Source organism: Apium graveolens, chromosome 2 (assembly GCF_009905375.1).
Source record: "Apium graveolens cultivar Ventura chromosome 2, ASM990537v1, whole genome shotgun sequence".
NCBI lineage: Eukaryota > Viridiplantae > Streptophyta > Magnoliopsida > Apiales > Apiaceae > Apium > Apium graveolens.
The window spans coordinates 305,433,923-305,449,829 of record NC_133648.1 but is presented as its reverse complement, the minus strand read 5'-3'; the positions used below and the strand labels follow the sequence as shown (position 1 = coordinate 305,449,829).

General features: G+C 31.1%; 1 protein-coding gene across 1 annotated transcript; it reads right to left on the bottom strand.

The window, feature by feature from the left end:
* Positions 1–668: 668 nt before the first annotated feature.
* Positions 669–9,989, bottom strand: LOC141708658 (DNA mismatch repair protein MSH7). The gene is made up of 17 exons (XM_074512398.1): positions 9,614–9,989; positions 8,725–9,280; positions 7,846–7,941; positions 7,702–7,757; positions 7,394–7,460; positions 7,196–7,291; positions 6,203–6,334; positions 6,049–6,082; positions 5,907–5,954; positions 5,067–5,266; positions 4,811–4,937; positions 4,420–4,694; positions 3,794–3,988; positions 2,684–3,097; positions 2,462–2,558; positions 1,815–1,942; positions 669–1,269 (listed from the first exon to the last, which is right to left on the bottom strand). Exons 1-17 carry the CDS (start codon positions 9,835–9,837, stop codon positions 799–801), a joined length of 3,216 nt encoding a protein of 1,071 aa, XP_074368499.1. The 5' UTR covers positions 9,838–9,989; the 3' UTR covers positions 669–798.
* Between the last annotated feature and the right edge of the window lie 5,918 nt (positions 9,990–15,907).

Here is a 15,907-nt window from a genome sequence, read left to right as displayed (position 1 = left end):
TTATAAGTTGTAAATTCGACTTTTAAGTTACGTTGACAAACGCTCATGATAAACTGTTATAACTGTTATAAGCTTATAAGCCGTAAGTAACTTATAAGTCGGGAAACAAACAGGCCCTTAATCTTGAATCAAAGTTATTTGGGAATAATTTTTATCAGTTTGGGTGACGATCCTTTTTATCACAATTTTAATCTAAATGATCAAAATCTCACAATCTAATATTTAAAAAAATGAAAACAGAAGAGCATATTACGTTATTAACACAAAATTGAATTATCACACCAACGGACAAGGTCCATCACAATAACATTATCACTATTTTTATATTTTTAGAAACGTGACTTTATGTTTCGCTTATATGCGATAGTTAGAGTCATTTTTTCATAAAGTAAAATTTTGGGAAATTATGATTATAAGGACCTTTTTTTCTTTTACTTTGCTGTTGATCAATAAAAAAAGTCGATTTGTAGATTGATTACCTTACATATTGTAATTTGATTAATACTCTGATAAAACGAAACGTAAACCCAAATTTGATACCAGAACGCCCAAACCAACTAGCCAGGTGTTTTTATCATAATTGGAGGGACATTACTCCGGCTTGGTTTGGTTAATCCGGTTGAAGAATTAAAAGAAAATTTAGGAATCTTAACAACCACAACTCAGAATGAAAGACGAGATTCAGATTGAAACTTGGTTGCCTAATCATCATACTTTTAAGAAGAATACAAACATTTGCTTTGATCATGATCAATAGTCATAGGGTATTCACAATTATAGATTTGTGTTCTTCATTGATCAAACCTTACTTGAACATTTCATCTCATGCCAAAGGCAGAACAAAGTATCAAAGGCATCATTATCATCTAAAATATTCTCATTGGGCACTGAGACTGCTAAAAGGGTCTTTAACCATTCTTCATGTAACGTAGAGAACTCAGACCTAGATTCGCTTAATTTGAAGCTTTCTCCGACCATTTTCTTCATAACTTGCCCGGCCTTGGATGCAGCTTCAACCACCGGTTGGGGGACCCCAGCATTTAGAGCCACTTGCATTCCGTAGCTTTCTGGACATGCTCCATTGGTTAGCCTATAGAGAAACACCAGCTCCTTGTCACCTTGAGCTGAAATTTCAGACTTCGACTTGAAAGTAAAGGCCATGTGTTGCAATATAACACGGGGATGTGAAGCAAATTCCTTGGTAAGTGGATGATAGTGAGTTGCAAACAGTAATCGACAATTCACCTTCTCAATAAGATGACGGAATACCTGGAGGGAGACCATCGCATGAGAAACATAAACCAGTGCCAAAATGATATAGCACATCATAACCCCCTCAAATTTGTTACCATAAAGATTACCCATGATTCCTCCCAACGTGATTCAAAGATTAAGAATATAAAAATGTAAGAAATTCAAACATACTTAAAATAATAAATGTAGAAAATAACAACCCGGGTATATTTAATTATACTCATGCCATCATTGACCACGTTTTGTACCAGATCGTCAAGATATATAATTATTTACAAAATATAATCAGAAAAATAAAAACAAAAATATCAGCACATGTTATACTTCTAACATACCCTGTTGCTTCACTTGCTCACCTTATTAAGAGACAACAAAGTTTAGCATTTAAAATCTAACAAGTCATTCAATTTGCTCATTTAAGATTTCAAACCAAAACTAACCAGGCTTCTACTTAAGAGGAATAAAGAGTTAAATCTCAATGACCTAAAGACAGAGGAAACTAGAAAAGGACTTGCAAGGAGCCAGGATGTATACTTCAGAAAACAGATAAATTATCTTACCGCATATGCTATAGCATATCCATCAAAAGTGCTTGTTCCTCTACCCAACTCATCCAGGAGGACCAAAGAATTTTGAGTAGCATTTTGCAAAACAGATGCTGTTTCTGTGCATTCAATGAGGAAGGTACCTGGAAGAGATATGAAAATTAAATAGTACTGTATAATTCTGTTCTACCGAGATTTACCTGTTAATCAAGTATACGCATGAGTGCCAACAAGACATTCAACATCTGTTTACAGAAAGCTTACTTACCACATCTACAAACAACCAGATTCAGTAACAAGCTAAAAATGTAAACAAACACTTGGTCTTAGCCCCCCACAATTACATTCTACATATAAATTTCTACAAAAAAAATTTCGAAGTAATATTTACAAGTAAATATAAAATGATACTCCTAAACAACTTGCAAAATTAGAAATAAATAAACAGAATAAAAATGACAGATAGGCATCCTTATAGCCAATGTTCCTAGTATCAGGCAGATCACAATTCATGAAACAATGCAAAAATGATATTTCCTAGTATCTCTAGTAGCCCAAGCTTACTAAGAAGGCCTATGTTGTCCAAACTAAGCAGTATAATAGATTTATATCCAATAAACAATAGGGTTTACATGATCTTTCTATAGTTTTAAAGGACTTACTCTCGCCCGTCATGATTCGGTCAGACGCACCAAGACGCGTGAAAATGATATCCACAAGTGAAAGAACGCAAGTCTCACTAGGTACATAACAGCCTAGCTGCAAGCCATGAAAAATATTTTTACAGATAGGAAAACTTAAAATGACGTACACTAATCAAGCAATAGAGGCTAAGACATATGCAAACTGTTAAAAACAATGTTTTAGCTTTGTCAAGAAAGCACCTGGGCCAGTATAACGGCAAGACAAGTAGCACGTAAAAGTGTGGATTTTCCACCCATATTTGGTCCAGTTAACAGTAAGGTACAGGGATGATAGCCATAAGTATCCTCTCCGAGATGTACGTCGTTAGGAACTGGAAATCCTCCATGCGCACCAAGAGCAAATGGATGCCATAACCCTTTTAGTCTAAGAGTTGGTCCCTTACACTCGTCGGACAAACTCATTGGCTCTGAAAGAGGCAATATAATAGGTCTACACATAACTCCAGGTGAAAATTTTGATATAACAGCAAATGATCTCAGTACATCAATACAGCTTATGGCATGGATAACTTCAGACCATTCAGTACACTTCTCACTAAATAATTCAATCAATATTGACAGAATTTCGGGATTTGAGTCGTTTGGATTATGATCCTGAGAGCATAACAATAGAGCGTCAGTTACACATAGTTAGAGTATGACAATAGTATGTAGCATTGTACATTTTTACAAAAAGAAAAACAAAAAAAATCTCAAGAAACTCGACAGATTATTGAAGCAAATAGGATAAATTTAGGGCTTAAACAGTTCATTGTTTTTCTAGCAAATAACAAATAAAAATAGTTGCCTAAGGTGTAAAAATTACGAAAGTTCATTGAATTACTGGAATTAATTCTTAAAATATATAATCTGTAGAATTATCATATACAGAGGATATCATTGTGTTTTTTGTTTTAAAATTTGAAAAGATATGCAGAAAGGCTCATAATGAGCATTGAAGTTGGAAATAGCACCAACTTGGTGTGGTTTACCAAATAATAATTAATAGGTTAACTGGGAATTAATCGGAGAGCTTTGCAGTTACTTTTGTACTCCAATGTATTTATACAAATCTAAATTTTCTTAGGTCAACTTCTTGCATACTTACTAGGTTTTGGTCTAAAGAAGCGTAGTCATTCTATGCCGGAATTTAGAACACTGCTTAGATCTTAATGTAGATGCAAGAGAACACAAACTTTGGTATTAGCAATCAGCTGACTAAATCTGTTTCTAACAAACTACAAACAATAAAGAGCACTTGCTAATGTATCAAAACTACTTCAATTTGGAAAATAATGAAAAATATGAGACCTGGTAATTGGGAAAGTCACTATCTATAGCTGCTTCAATCTGACTAAGAAATTTATCAATTCCATTATCACCACGCAGTTCTGGAAGCTTTAAGAATTTGTCAAATGATGATATTGCATGTTGTCCCGTATGCAATAACTTTAATAAATCTAATCCAACTCGTAGCCCTTTTACAAGAGATCCAAACTCTTTCACCTGCAACAGCACTATATATCAGAAAACAACTCGAGTATACTAACTGTTATTACTGTATAAGCTTATAGATTTAGCAACCATATTTCACATACATTATCTAATGTGTGTTGCCAAGTATATAAGTGTCAAAAAAATATTTTTAAGGTCATACGGTAGAACAAATTTCTCCAAGCCTGCAGAGGAGAGACTACGTAGTAGTCAATAAGAAGCCTTAAGTGTGGTAGCCACAGTTGTGAGACTACAAGGAGGAAATGAACTTAGAGCGTGGTAGTCAAGGTCGTAACTGATAGAATATAATCAGATATATATCTAGAAACAGGGTCAAAAGGACTAAGAGCTTCTTTCAGGATAATTAAAATTATATTTAAAATTTGCAGGTTCTACAGCTGAATAGTGCTGATCGAAAATTTCTATCAGTAGAGACGACTTACTCTCTGTTTCAATATTTTGCTCCGAATCAAGGGCAACATGAGCAAAGCAGAAGACCTTACGGTAGACTTGATGCGTCCAAGCAATCGTTCCAAGTCAGGAAGCTTGCGAAGATGTTGCACAAGTGAAGAAGCATCTGTTTGTGCCATCATTTCCTCAACAACATTAAGCCTGCGACTGATTTCCTGGACATCTTTTAGAGGATGACAGATCCAGTGCCTTAACAGCCGCTTACCTGATGGCGTTATACATTTGTCTAGATAATTGTACAGTGTTCCTAAAAGGTAAGACTAATTGTGTAGGTATCACCGGTAAAGAAATAGGAGTGCTCATAAGATTATGCCCTCTCCAATAAAATACCCACAAATATGCTTAATTCAGTTAAACACTTGCCTGATGAACTACCATCAGCAGTGTTGCTGAAAATCTCAAGATTAATAAGTGTCTGTCCGTCCATTCTAAGGCAACCCTTGTAGAGCTGATAGGGAATAATATCTCCATTCCGCAGAGCATCATTTAACTGCTCAAAGTCAGAAACCATAAAACGAAGATAATAATTAAGTTATACACTTGCCTGATGAACTACCATCATCTAACATATATCTTATGTGCTTTTGAACATAATGTTTGCTGCACAATTAAATCTTACCATCAACCTCGATAGATGAGTAATAAGTTCACCAAGTGCACGGAAGGAAAGATCGCGGTGCATAATTCCGTCAAAGGCATAATCCAAATTATTACAAAATCCTTTAAAGTATCCTTTTGAGTTAATGAGACTCTGTACTTCAAATTGATCATCAGAAGTGGTAGATGTCTGTACAGGAGTGATTTGGCAGATAGTAGATCCTACAAGATAATAACTTTTAGGATGGTAATAAAAAAATGAAGATTAAGCAAATCAAATTCTGTAGATTAGGGTTCACCAACACTTAGACAAGCAATTTGCTTTTGAAATTGTTGCCTGGGCTCCTCAGTTTTACTACCATACTTATGTCAAATACGGAGCAATATAGGTGTGGATATGGGACCTGAGTTGGATCTTCAAGCGAAGCAGTACACTTAATCCTCTTGTAGTTGAGCCCAAAGTGTAATCTAAAGCCTCTACACAACTTGCCTTCTCCTTTGATTTATTTTATAAAGTCTACATGTAATAAAGTTCATCCGATTTGTTCGCAATATATAATTATTTTGGAAAATACAAAAAATTAAGAATACATAATACTTAACGTGTTATTGAGTTGTCCAATTTTAGATCTGTATCTAAGAATCCTAAAACGTTCAAAAGTAAGAGTATGACACGTGGATCAGCACCCATATACGACACACATACCCGTGTCCAATAAAATTTCCTAGCTACTTTGCAGTTACAATAGTAGTGAATCTAAAATCAGCGCACCATGCATAATGACAGGGGAAAACAAAAAAAGCAACACGACTGCAATAAATAGCATCAGATTCCCATAAAGAATTGAAGAAAGAACCTCACCAGTTGATGAGTACTTCTTCACAGCCTTTTGGGCTTCTCTTGACAGCCCTGTAACATATAATTAGTCAAAAGCGTGAAATTAAAAAAACCAAGAACTCCTCAAAGCTAAATTAACAATACTAAATCATAAAAGAAAAACTACCATGACTTTCATATATAATTTCTTTAGGTGATACCTGCCATAAAAAAAATAGAGCACATTAGTATCTGCGATATATCTCAGCTTTTAGGATTATTTTTCTTCAAAACTTAACATTTGTATAGTCCTAAAACAAATAAAAACCAAAGGAACATACTTGCATTAGCAGAGTCCCCAGAGCAGAATACGAACTGTCATCATTAAAGGAACCAACCCAGAACTTCAAAGCAGCACAATCAACAAAAGCAAATCCATACGCAGTCGAACCATTATCTAGTCCACAGTTATCCTAGATGGAAATAAAGCCATGAAACAAAAGTTAACCCCAAATACCTAAATCTGGTAGATCAATCGATCTAAACCCACACGTCATTTGTTTCCTAAGAAATCCATACATTCTAGTATACATTACCTCTATATGGGGATAAATAGCATGGATTATGGTCAACTTATTCAAAAAAAATAAATTAATCTAAATGTTTGAAGACATAATATATAAAATTGTCAAAAAGTAAAAAAATTGTAAAATGCCCTTTCCTTTTGCATGACCCCTGCATTTAGACAGTTTTACAATAAATTGTTCAGAAAGGAAATAATTACAGGAGTCCAGAAACCTATGAGAAAGCAAGTGACTTAAGCATCCTAAAGCTTCATCTTATATTACACAAAGATAAAAGTTGGCTATTAATCTCTTCATGTTCAACTTGTAACTCAAACACGTAAGACATTGCTAGATTAGTTGTAAGTGGTTTGCCACTGTGTAATTTCTATCTAATTAATTGCTGAGTACAGTGTTAGCATGGTCATCTCAAATTTGAACTAACATTGGTATTTATTTAGTAAAAGAGTAGAAAATCAACTTATGTGAATGGAGTGATTTGTCTCAATACAAATTACAGAATAGTTTGTAAACACCCACATCTATCTATCTCATTACCTTCTATCAGTTAATGAGTGAAGCTGATAACACATCAAATACTATAAAAAAACAAGACATGTTACACTAATAGCAGCAATAACCAAAAAACTTGAGCAAGAAAGGGGCAAAAAAAGAAGAAAAAAAGAAATAGAGTAAATATAAATTGTAATAGAAAAATAACTAGTATACTAATGAGAAACTCCTTGCAGACAAAAAGGGGTAAGGAATTACCTCTACAATTGAAAGAAGATTTACAGCATCAGGGCCAATATTACCATTCAAATTGGTAGCTGGAGTCACAACTTGAACTAGTTTCCTTTGGATGATCTGAAACAGGGAATTAAGTATTAGTAGAGGAAGCAACATGTATTGAAGCATGATTGTTTTTAGCACATACAAACAAAAAACAAGACTATATTCTAAACTTACAGAAGAGGCACCTCTGGCTTTTGCTTGTTCAGATGTTTCTACCTGCTCGATCATACCAACCTTATACCTTCAGAAACATGATTAAAAAGTAATAAGAGGAAAAAATTACGAGGTACTGGCATTGCATACAGGATACGATTTAACCATCTGTCAACTGATTACAATCCCGGTCTCCAGATACCAGTCGGTTATTTCGTTTTATGTACGAGAATTTCCATTTTTTTAGTAGAAAGGTGGTCTATTAATCATAAATCCAAAAGAATATAAATACAAGTATTTCAAATAGATTGTGTGCTTCTTTTACATACCCGCGAGCAATTAATTTTTGCACAGCATCATCAATTCCATTCTCGGAGATACCAACCTGTGGAAGTAGATCAAGGAATGTCAATTTTTATATAAGAATTCAATGGGTAGAGTGATAGTGGTGACCAGGTTAAAGATAGAAATACCTGTCGACATTTGCCTACACCACTCAGCGTGATTTTCCAATCAAGTTCTTTGTGACCAATTTCAGCATCTAATTCATACAGTTCGTAGAACTTCCCCTGAGATATGTTACATAAGGCAGCATTGTGTTAAAAGACTTCACAACTATGACATCCAAAAATACTTCATCCCTAGAAAAGACCCTTAAACATCTTTCACAGTAAATGTGTGACTCTCCAATTTAAAAGTTGTGTCCTTATACAATCGTTTCATATGTTTAATATGAACTAAAAAATCACTGGAAAAGCACAAGTGAAAATCAAACCATTAAACATAGTGCTTTACATATATGTATATCAAATTTTAACAAAACTGGTGATCTAATGTAAGGATAGACACTTTATAATCACAAATTATCGTCCTCGTAAAGGCAAGCAATTAGACTAAAAAATCTTAAAATTTATTAAATAATATATTCAATCTTCAAGTCTCTTAGTACACAAATTAAATACATGCATCATTACCTAGACCTAGATGACATTAAAATATGGCTTGTCTTGAGCGAGGATGGACATTATGATCACCAATTATTATACATAAAGAAGGCAAATCTTATACTATCATTAATAAAATATACTCAATGTAGTCCCAAAGAACACAAATTATTATGTATCAGTAAGTCATGACATTAATATATGATCCAAGCTCCTACAGAGTGATGTAATGTCTATTCTACATAAATTGTTATGCAGAAGTAACATGTGAATCATAAATTCCCGACGTGATATAAATTAATGAGGACAACAAGCGGAGTAAGAATCCACCAAAATATTACAAGGATTTTTTTTCCTGTTGTAGTTACTGATCAATGCTATATATAAAAGTTATCAGTTTCAACTCACCACTTTAAAGAACATCAAGACATCCATATATTGACTTTTTAAAGTCCAGTACTGCTTTTGAGATGCCGACATGTTTCTGAAAGCATCCGGGGGGATATAAAGTGTTCTCTTGTCATAGGAAGGATTGTTAGGCCGTCTTCCATTAGCATCCTTTATCTTAGATGGATAAAGCCATTCAAATTTACTAGTCACTTCACGTAGGTCGTCATGATTCTTTTCATTATTGACAGGTTCGTCAAGGAACTTCACCCTTTTACTAGTATTGTGCACGGAGCAGTCACTTTTAATCACAGAGTTACTAGTATCCTCCTGTATCCGCTTGAAACGCGAAACAAGTGGTTTCGTGCCTGGTGTTTCTGGCCCGAGAATATCATCATCACTTTCTACACACAACGGAAAGCCTTTAGCCTCCCCATCAACCGTTTTAGTTTTAGTATTTGCAAAATTTTCCTTTCTACTAAAGCCAGAAGCTCCAATTAGAGCAGTCGGAGTTTCTGAATAACCGGATTCCTTAAAAACTGAGTGAACATTATCGGAACATTCCTTTTCATTGTTTCTGACAGTAGACACCAAACATCATCACATACTATGACTATACTAGACACAACAACTTTTAAAAAAGGGAAATAAACAATAAGTAGTACATGTATGCAGACAGAGTGTAAATCGAAACTTAATTTCTAAACAAACAAGGATAAGTAAATCGAAAAATATGGCATCTCCAGTTGTGGAAAATAAGAAATTAAAATCGACAGAATAAGCAATAACAACTTTAAATGTGACTTGTACAATATAATTACACTTTAATTAAAATAAGATTAAATATAAAGCCACATATAAAAAACCCTAATAAAAATAGTAAAATTTAAAAAGGGGGGGGGATACCTACCTGTTGGAGGAGGTTGGCTTAGTGAACTTATGCATGATATTTTCAAACAGAGAAGGACCTCTGCATATATCGCCGACTTTTGCGGAGATAACCTGACGTGGCGCCTTCTCAGGCGGCGTATCGGTGCCTCGAACTTCAGAAGTAGTAGAAACGGCGACGGATGGTGTGATGTTGTCGTTATCGGGTTTTTTGAGGAAGGAGAGTATTGATTTCTGGCGATGCATATTAGTGCCTTTTTTTTTCTTTTTTTGGATTAATTAACGATTCAGAGAGAGATTGAGTCTACTACTACGTCTACGAGGGAAGAAGGCTTGATCTTTATAGAATTTCGGGAATGAGGGTCATACTTTCCCGCCAAATTGTTTGGGGGGTTTTCTTGGCTCCAAAACCGATAACTCCTCAAGTTTACCATTTACCAGCTGTTGTGTTTCGTAACTTATTTTATTATTTTGGTCTCAACATATAAATGTATATTTTTTCTTATCCTGTATAAATAAGTTCAATTTTTTAATTTCAAATTATTTATTTATCGAAATTTAACCGTAATACTTTCAATATAAAAAATATTAGAATTATCATGAAACAATTGTCTAACTTATACCTTTTAAGTCATTTTCAAAATGTGTACCGCACTAACACTAATCTTTAGTTTATCTTAACTAAGCCGCGCTTCGCTGCTGTCATAAAGATAATTTTAAAAAAATATATATCTACAAAATGATATAAATTTAATATATGAAAAAATAAAATTAATTAGTCATATATTGTAATTATAGTAATTGGTGTAGGTTTTTTGGGCCGACACTCGTTATAATCACGTTTTTTTGACCTATACTCTATGTTTTAAATCAATAATTATATTTTTCAATGAAAAAAAATATATGTATATATACAATAATCATACACAAAAAATACACGAGTATCAAAGTAAAATATAATTTTTTTTTCTTGTACTTTCTTTGAAAATATGTTCAAGATCGAGAAAATAATCTGATTCGATTGGTACATTATACAATTCGTTCCAATTTAATTAAATTTGATCGAACCAAAATTTGTGGATTTGGATTTGAATTTATTTTTTAATATGAAATATTTTGATTTGGATTTGCGTGTGAAAAGTGAAAAATATATATAACGCGTATTGAGATATTTGTATTTTTTTTATAGGAGAAAATTAAGATTATAAGTTAAAATTAAGAGTCTAAGTGGAGAAAATTTAGGATAATACAAGTTAATGGTAGTTTTTAATCTATATCTATACTATCTATACTATATTACAATACACGAAACATTAAAAGTTTGGTAGTCGGTCGGTCGGTCGGTACTTGCTGAAATTACTTAATTGCCCTTATTTAATTATTTTAATTCTAATTATTGGGTCGATCATATCTAATTCTAATTGATATTGAAGTCAACTTCCTCTATTACTTTACAAATTTCAATTCTATTTTATATCGAACTCTATATCATTATAATTTATATTAAATTAAATTCAACTTCTTTTACCAATTTATATTTTAATTCATATCGAGTTCTATATCATTCTAATTAGTTACTTGAGGCTAAATTAAATTTAAGCAAACTAAATATAATTATTAAGGTTTAGTTGATATATCATGTGACTCGGGGTGAGATAAAATAGCAATAGTATCAATCCTCCTAAAACAATTATACTAATGAACTTTGATAAACAGAATAATATATTTTATTTATCCAGGATGAAAAAATATATTATATAATTGATTCAAACAAACACAAAACTAAAATAAAAATACAATTCGACCAACAAAAATAAAATCATATATACTAATTATTCAATCTAAAACAAAATTATCTTATTGTTCCAAACTTCAAAAAAATAAAATAAAAATAAAAAATTATTTTGATTTGATCGGTGTATTGGGCATCAGGCTAAAATAAAATAATGTAAACCACTGATCCGAGATAAATCAAATTTATATTAGATTAAGTAAAATTCGTTAACTATTGATGTGAACTAAAAAAATAAATTTTAATTAAAACACTAATATTATTTTTTTGTAAAATACATATAATATTATCAATAAACTATATTGTCCAATCACTAATATTGTATTTTTCAAATATCTTTTATAGAATTATAGTAATCACCATACTAAAATAATATTTTTAAGGTCCCAACATAATGGAGATATTATATTTTTACCCTCAATAAAATAATAATTTCGTTATAATAATATTCTCTCATACCAATGCTATCACTTTGAATAAGTTTATGTTAGGCCCTTCAACTTTGGGAGGGGGGTGAATACAGTTAATATAATCAACTCGAGAAAGCTTCAACAGAATCAACAATTTTTATATTAATCTTATAAAAACTTATTACACAAGTACTCTCTCGAAAGGATGAACAAATATACTTGACAGCTGCTAGGTTATGCGAAAGATATAACAATGTCACAATACTTATATCATGAACCTAATTATGCTTTATATAGAGCACAACTACCAATGTATAAGGAATCTTATTCTATTAACAACAAGGAAACCTATACTATTGCTTCTGAGATAAAGTCTTTCGCCGCCTTGAAATTCCTGTTTCCTTCTCCTCCTCGAAGATCAACTGATGTGACAAATACTGATTTCATCATCCGTTGAAATCATCATCCGTTGAAATCATCATCCATTGATATCCTATCATCCGTTGATATTTCATCATCCGTTGATGTTGTCATCAGCATCCGTTGATGTATAAGTTCTGAAATGAACTTCTGATAGCTTCTGTTTGATATCATCAATTGCTTTTAACAATCTCCCCCTACTTGTTCATTATGGAATTATGGATAAGTTCCAATTGATGATGTCAAAACTATCTAAATGCGGGAATCCAGTATGCATATTCAATCTTCCTTTAGTGAATATCAGACTTTAACTCTTCATCCTGAACTACTTCTTTAACTTGAGTAATGTCATAGGTTAACTTCACTTCCTCAGCTCAGAATACTTCCAGAAATCTTCCTTCTTAGACTAGCTTGAATGATTTTTGCTTCAAGTAAATTTTCTTCAGTATCAAGAGCTTGAACTACTGTATAGAATAAATCTATCAGAGTTTAAGATTCATATTCCTTAGATACTGACTCCAGCTTTGGCTTTAGTCTTTGACATTCTTGACTTTTCTTCTATCCTATCCTTTCCTTTAAGCTTCATGTCACCAGTTCCAATAGCTTGTGATCTGAGAGATCTTTTATCTTCTGCCTGACTGATTTCCCTTATAACTATACCTATGGTTGGTCTGTTAGAAGGATCATCTATATAAAGTACTTGAGAAATAACAGCAATATCAACATTTGTTGTTTCATAGAATTTTTAAAGTCTTCCTTCATTTGCCTTAGCTATTCAAGATCAACTCCAGGATTTTTCTTTGCAAATATTCTTCTACTTACCTCGGAAACAAATAATTGAATCTTTGGATCCTTGTAGAACAGAGTTGTCTTTCTTCCTTTAACTTTCAGAGTTTGAAGATATTGGCTTGATTCAGCACCAACTTCTTTCTCCAGAATACCTTGATCTTCATCAGCAACATGTGTGACTTATGAAGATTGTAGCATTTTAGTAGTCACATTCAATTCTTCAACTCTTCTTTCATTCCTCTTTCTTCCTCTTTTAATTTCCTTATGTTCCCCCTTATTACCTTCATCATAATTTTCATCATCAATACCTATCAATGACAGCTGTTTGTATTTAGATTTATCAATTTTCTCCCCCTTTTTGACATCATCACCAAGCAGCAGAGAAAGAATCAGCTCCATTGAATTATGTACTTCTGTAAGTTGATCAGACATTTGATAAATCTTATTTATTTAATTACAGCTTTTGGTATAAAATCTTAATTACAGCTTTTGGTATAAAATCTTATTTATTTGCTATACTTCTTTTTCAATATGTAACTTGATTATTTCTTTACCTAAAATTTGGGAACTTAGAAAGAAACCATAATTTTTTAATAATTAAATTTGAGAAATTCTGAAAAGGTTAAATTTTTAATTATACTAAGTTTATAAATTTTTGTGTAAATTTTATTAAACAATAAAGGTGGTTATTCTTAAAAATTAGTGTTTCATCTCTTGCTCTTGGCATACATAATACGTTATAAACTCTTTCTTTCTGACAAATTCAATTTGTTTTATATAAATTACCGTTCATGTAAAAATGATATGCAGTATTTTGAGCAATTTATAGAATTCTTGGTCACGGAAATCAAATATGTTAATGTATTTAACTTGACGCGATAATAATAATTATATATATAATTATAGACATAGTCAAAAAGTTACATAATTTGATTAGATTTTTATTTAATGATCAATTAGTTATAAAATTTGATAAGATTTATAATTTTTAGAGCACTTGTCTTTTATGAGTACCTAAAAGTTAGGGAAACTTTAATTTTTAAAATTTAAAAATATAGAAATTCAAGAAAAATAGATAAATATGATTCGTATTGGAGCTCACGGAGATTTACTATATATATATATATTCATAATACTTTGGAAGAGGTCTAGAAAAATAGATAAATAATTTTCAGACGATTCTGGAGCTCCCAGAAATTTTACTTTATATATTTTTAAAGCAAAATTTTTAGGGCTGCAGCGGCCCTAAAATTATATATTTTTTTAAAAAAAATAAATCAAGATTATTCAAGAAAAACATAAACTATTAGGGCTAATCAAAACCGAACTGTGCTAATTCGGTTCATTTCGGTCCTGATCGATTATGTCCAGTTCTTTTAAAAACTATTTCGGTCCGCACCTAATAAATCAAATCATAATAACTATAATTTTATAATGTATACATTTTACATATATCTTAAAAATTATAATCATAATTTTAATTTGTATTGTATTTATACCTTTTTAGAATTCTATGTATCAAATTACTATAAATATGTTTTAGAATTTATAGTTTTTTCTTTAATTTTTAATATGATTTTCTTTTTGAAAAAAATTCGCCCGTTTGAGTTAAAACCATACCGAACTGAATTAGTTCGTTTTGGTCTAGTCCGTAATATAATTTAGATCCAGTTCGGTCCAAGAAAATATGATAATTCAGTTTTTTCGGTCCAACCGAACCGATCGAATGCTCAGCCTTATAAACTATAATAAAATAAATTAATCATATAATTGTTGATATTGATTTTATGTCAAGTTTTGCTAGACTGACACGTGTTATAATATATATAACAAAACAAAATTATATAAATGTTTATTTATTATACCAATTCATATTACGTGTTTTTGAGCCCACAGCAATCATGCCGATTTATATTTTGTTCTATTAGGACGACGCTCGTTGTAACAAAAAAAATAAGACTTAAATTATGTATATATACAGTAATTATACAAAAAAAATTGCATCTCAACGTTTATAAATGATATTTTTATAATTATTTTGAATCTATTTTAATTATGTGAAAATTAAATTTTAAATACAGATTCTGGTATAAAATCTTATTTATCTTGATATAACTTTTCTTTTTTGAAAATGTAACTTGATTATTTCTTTACCTAAAATTTAGTATCTTAAAAAGAAAACATAATCTTTAATAATTAAATTAGAGAAATTCTAGGTAAAAAAGGTTAAATTTTTAATTAAATTAAGTCTAGAAATTTTTATGTAAATTTAAGTTAATAATTAAAGGTGGTTATTTTTAAATATAGGTGTTTCTCACTCTTTCTCATAACATACATAATACTTTATAAAAAGCTTCAGTATTCAAATTCAAAGTATTTCAGGCGATATATAGAATTTTTGGTCAGTTTTAGTACCATAAAAATTGGTTTATAAATTATAATATAATTTTCAAGTTATATACATATAAAACCCTAATAACACCACAAAGTTCTTATACAATATTCATAAAAAATTGCAAAAAAATAATCACAAAAATAAAATATGCTAATGTATTTAATTTGACATGATAATAATACCTTTATAAAAAATTATAGACATAGTCAAATAGTTATAGAATTTGATTAGATTTTTCTTTTATGATCAATTAGTTATAGAATCTGAAAATTTTTATAATTCATATAACACTTGTCTTTTATAAGTATCTAAAGATTAGGGAAAATTTAGAAATGGAGAAGTTTACGAAAAATAAATAAATATGATTCGTATTAGAGCTCCCGGAGGTTTACTATATATATATATATATATATATATATATATATATATATATATATATATAGAATACTCCTTTATATAATAGGTTTAAATTTAAATAGTAATTTACGATTTAAGTTAGTGAGAAACATG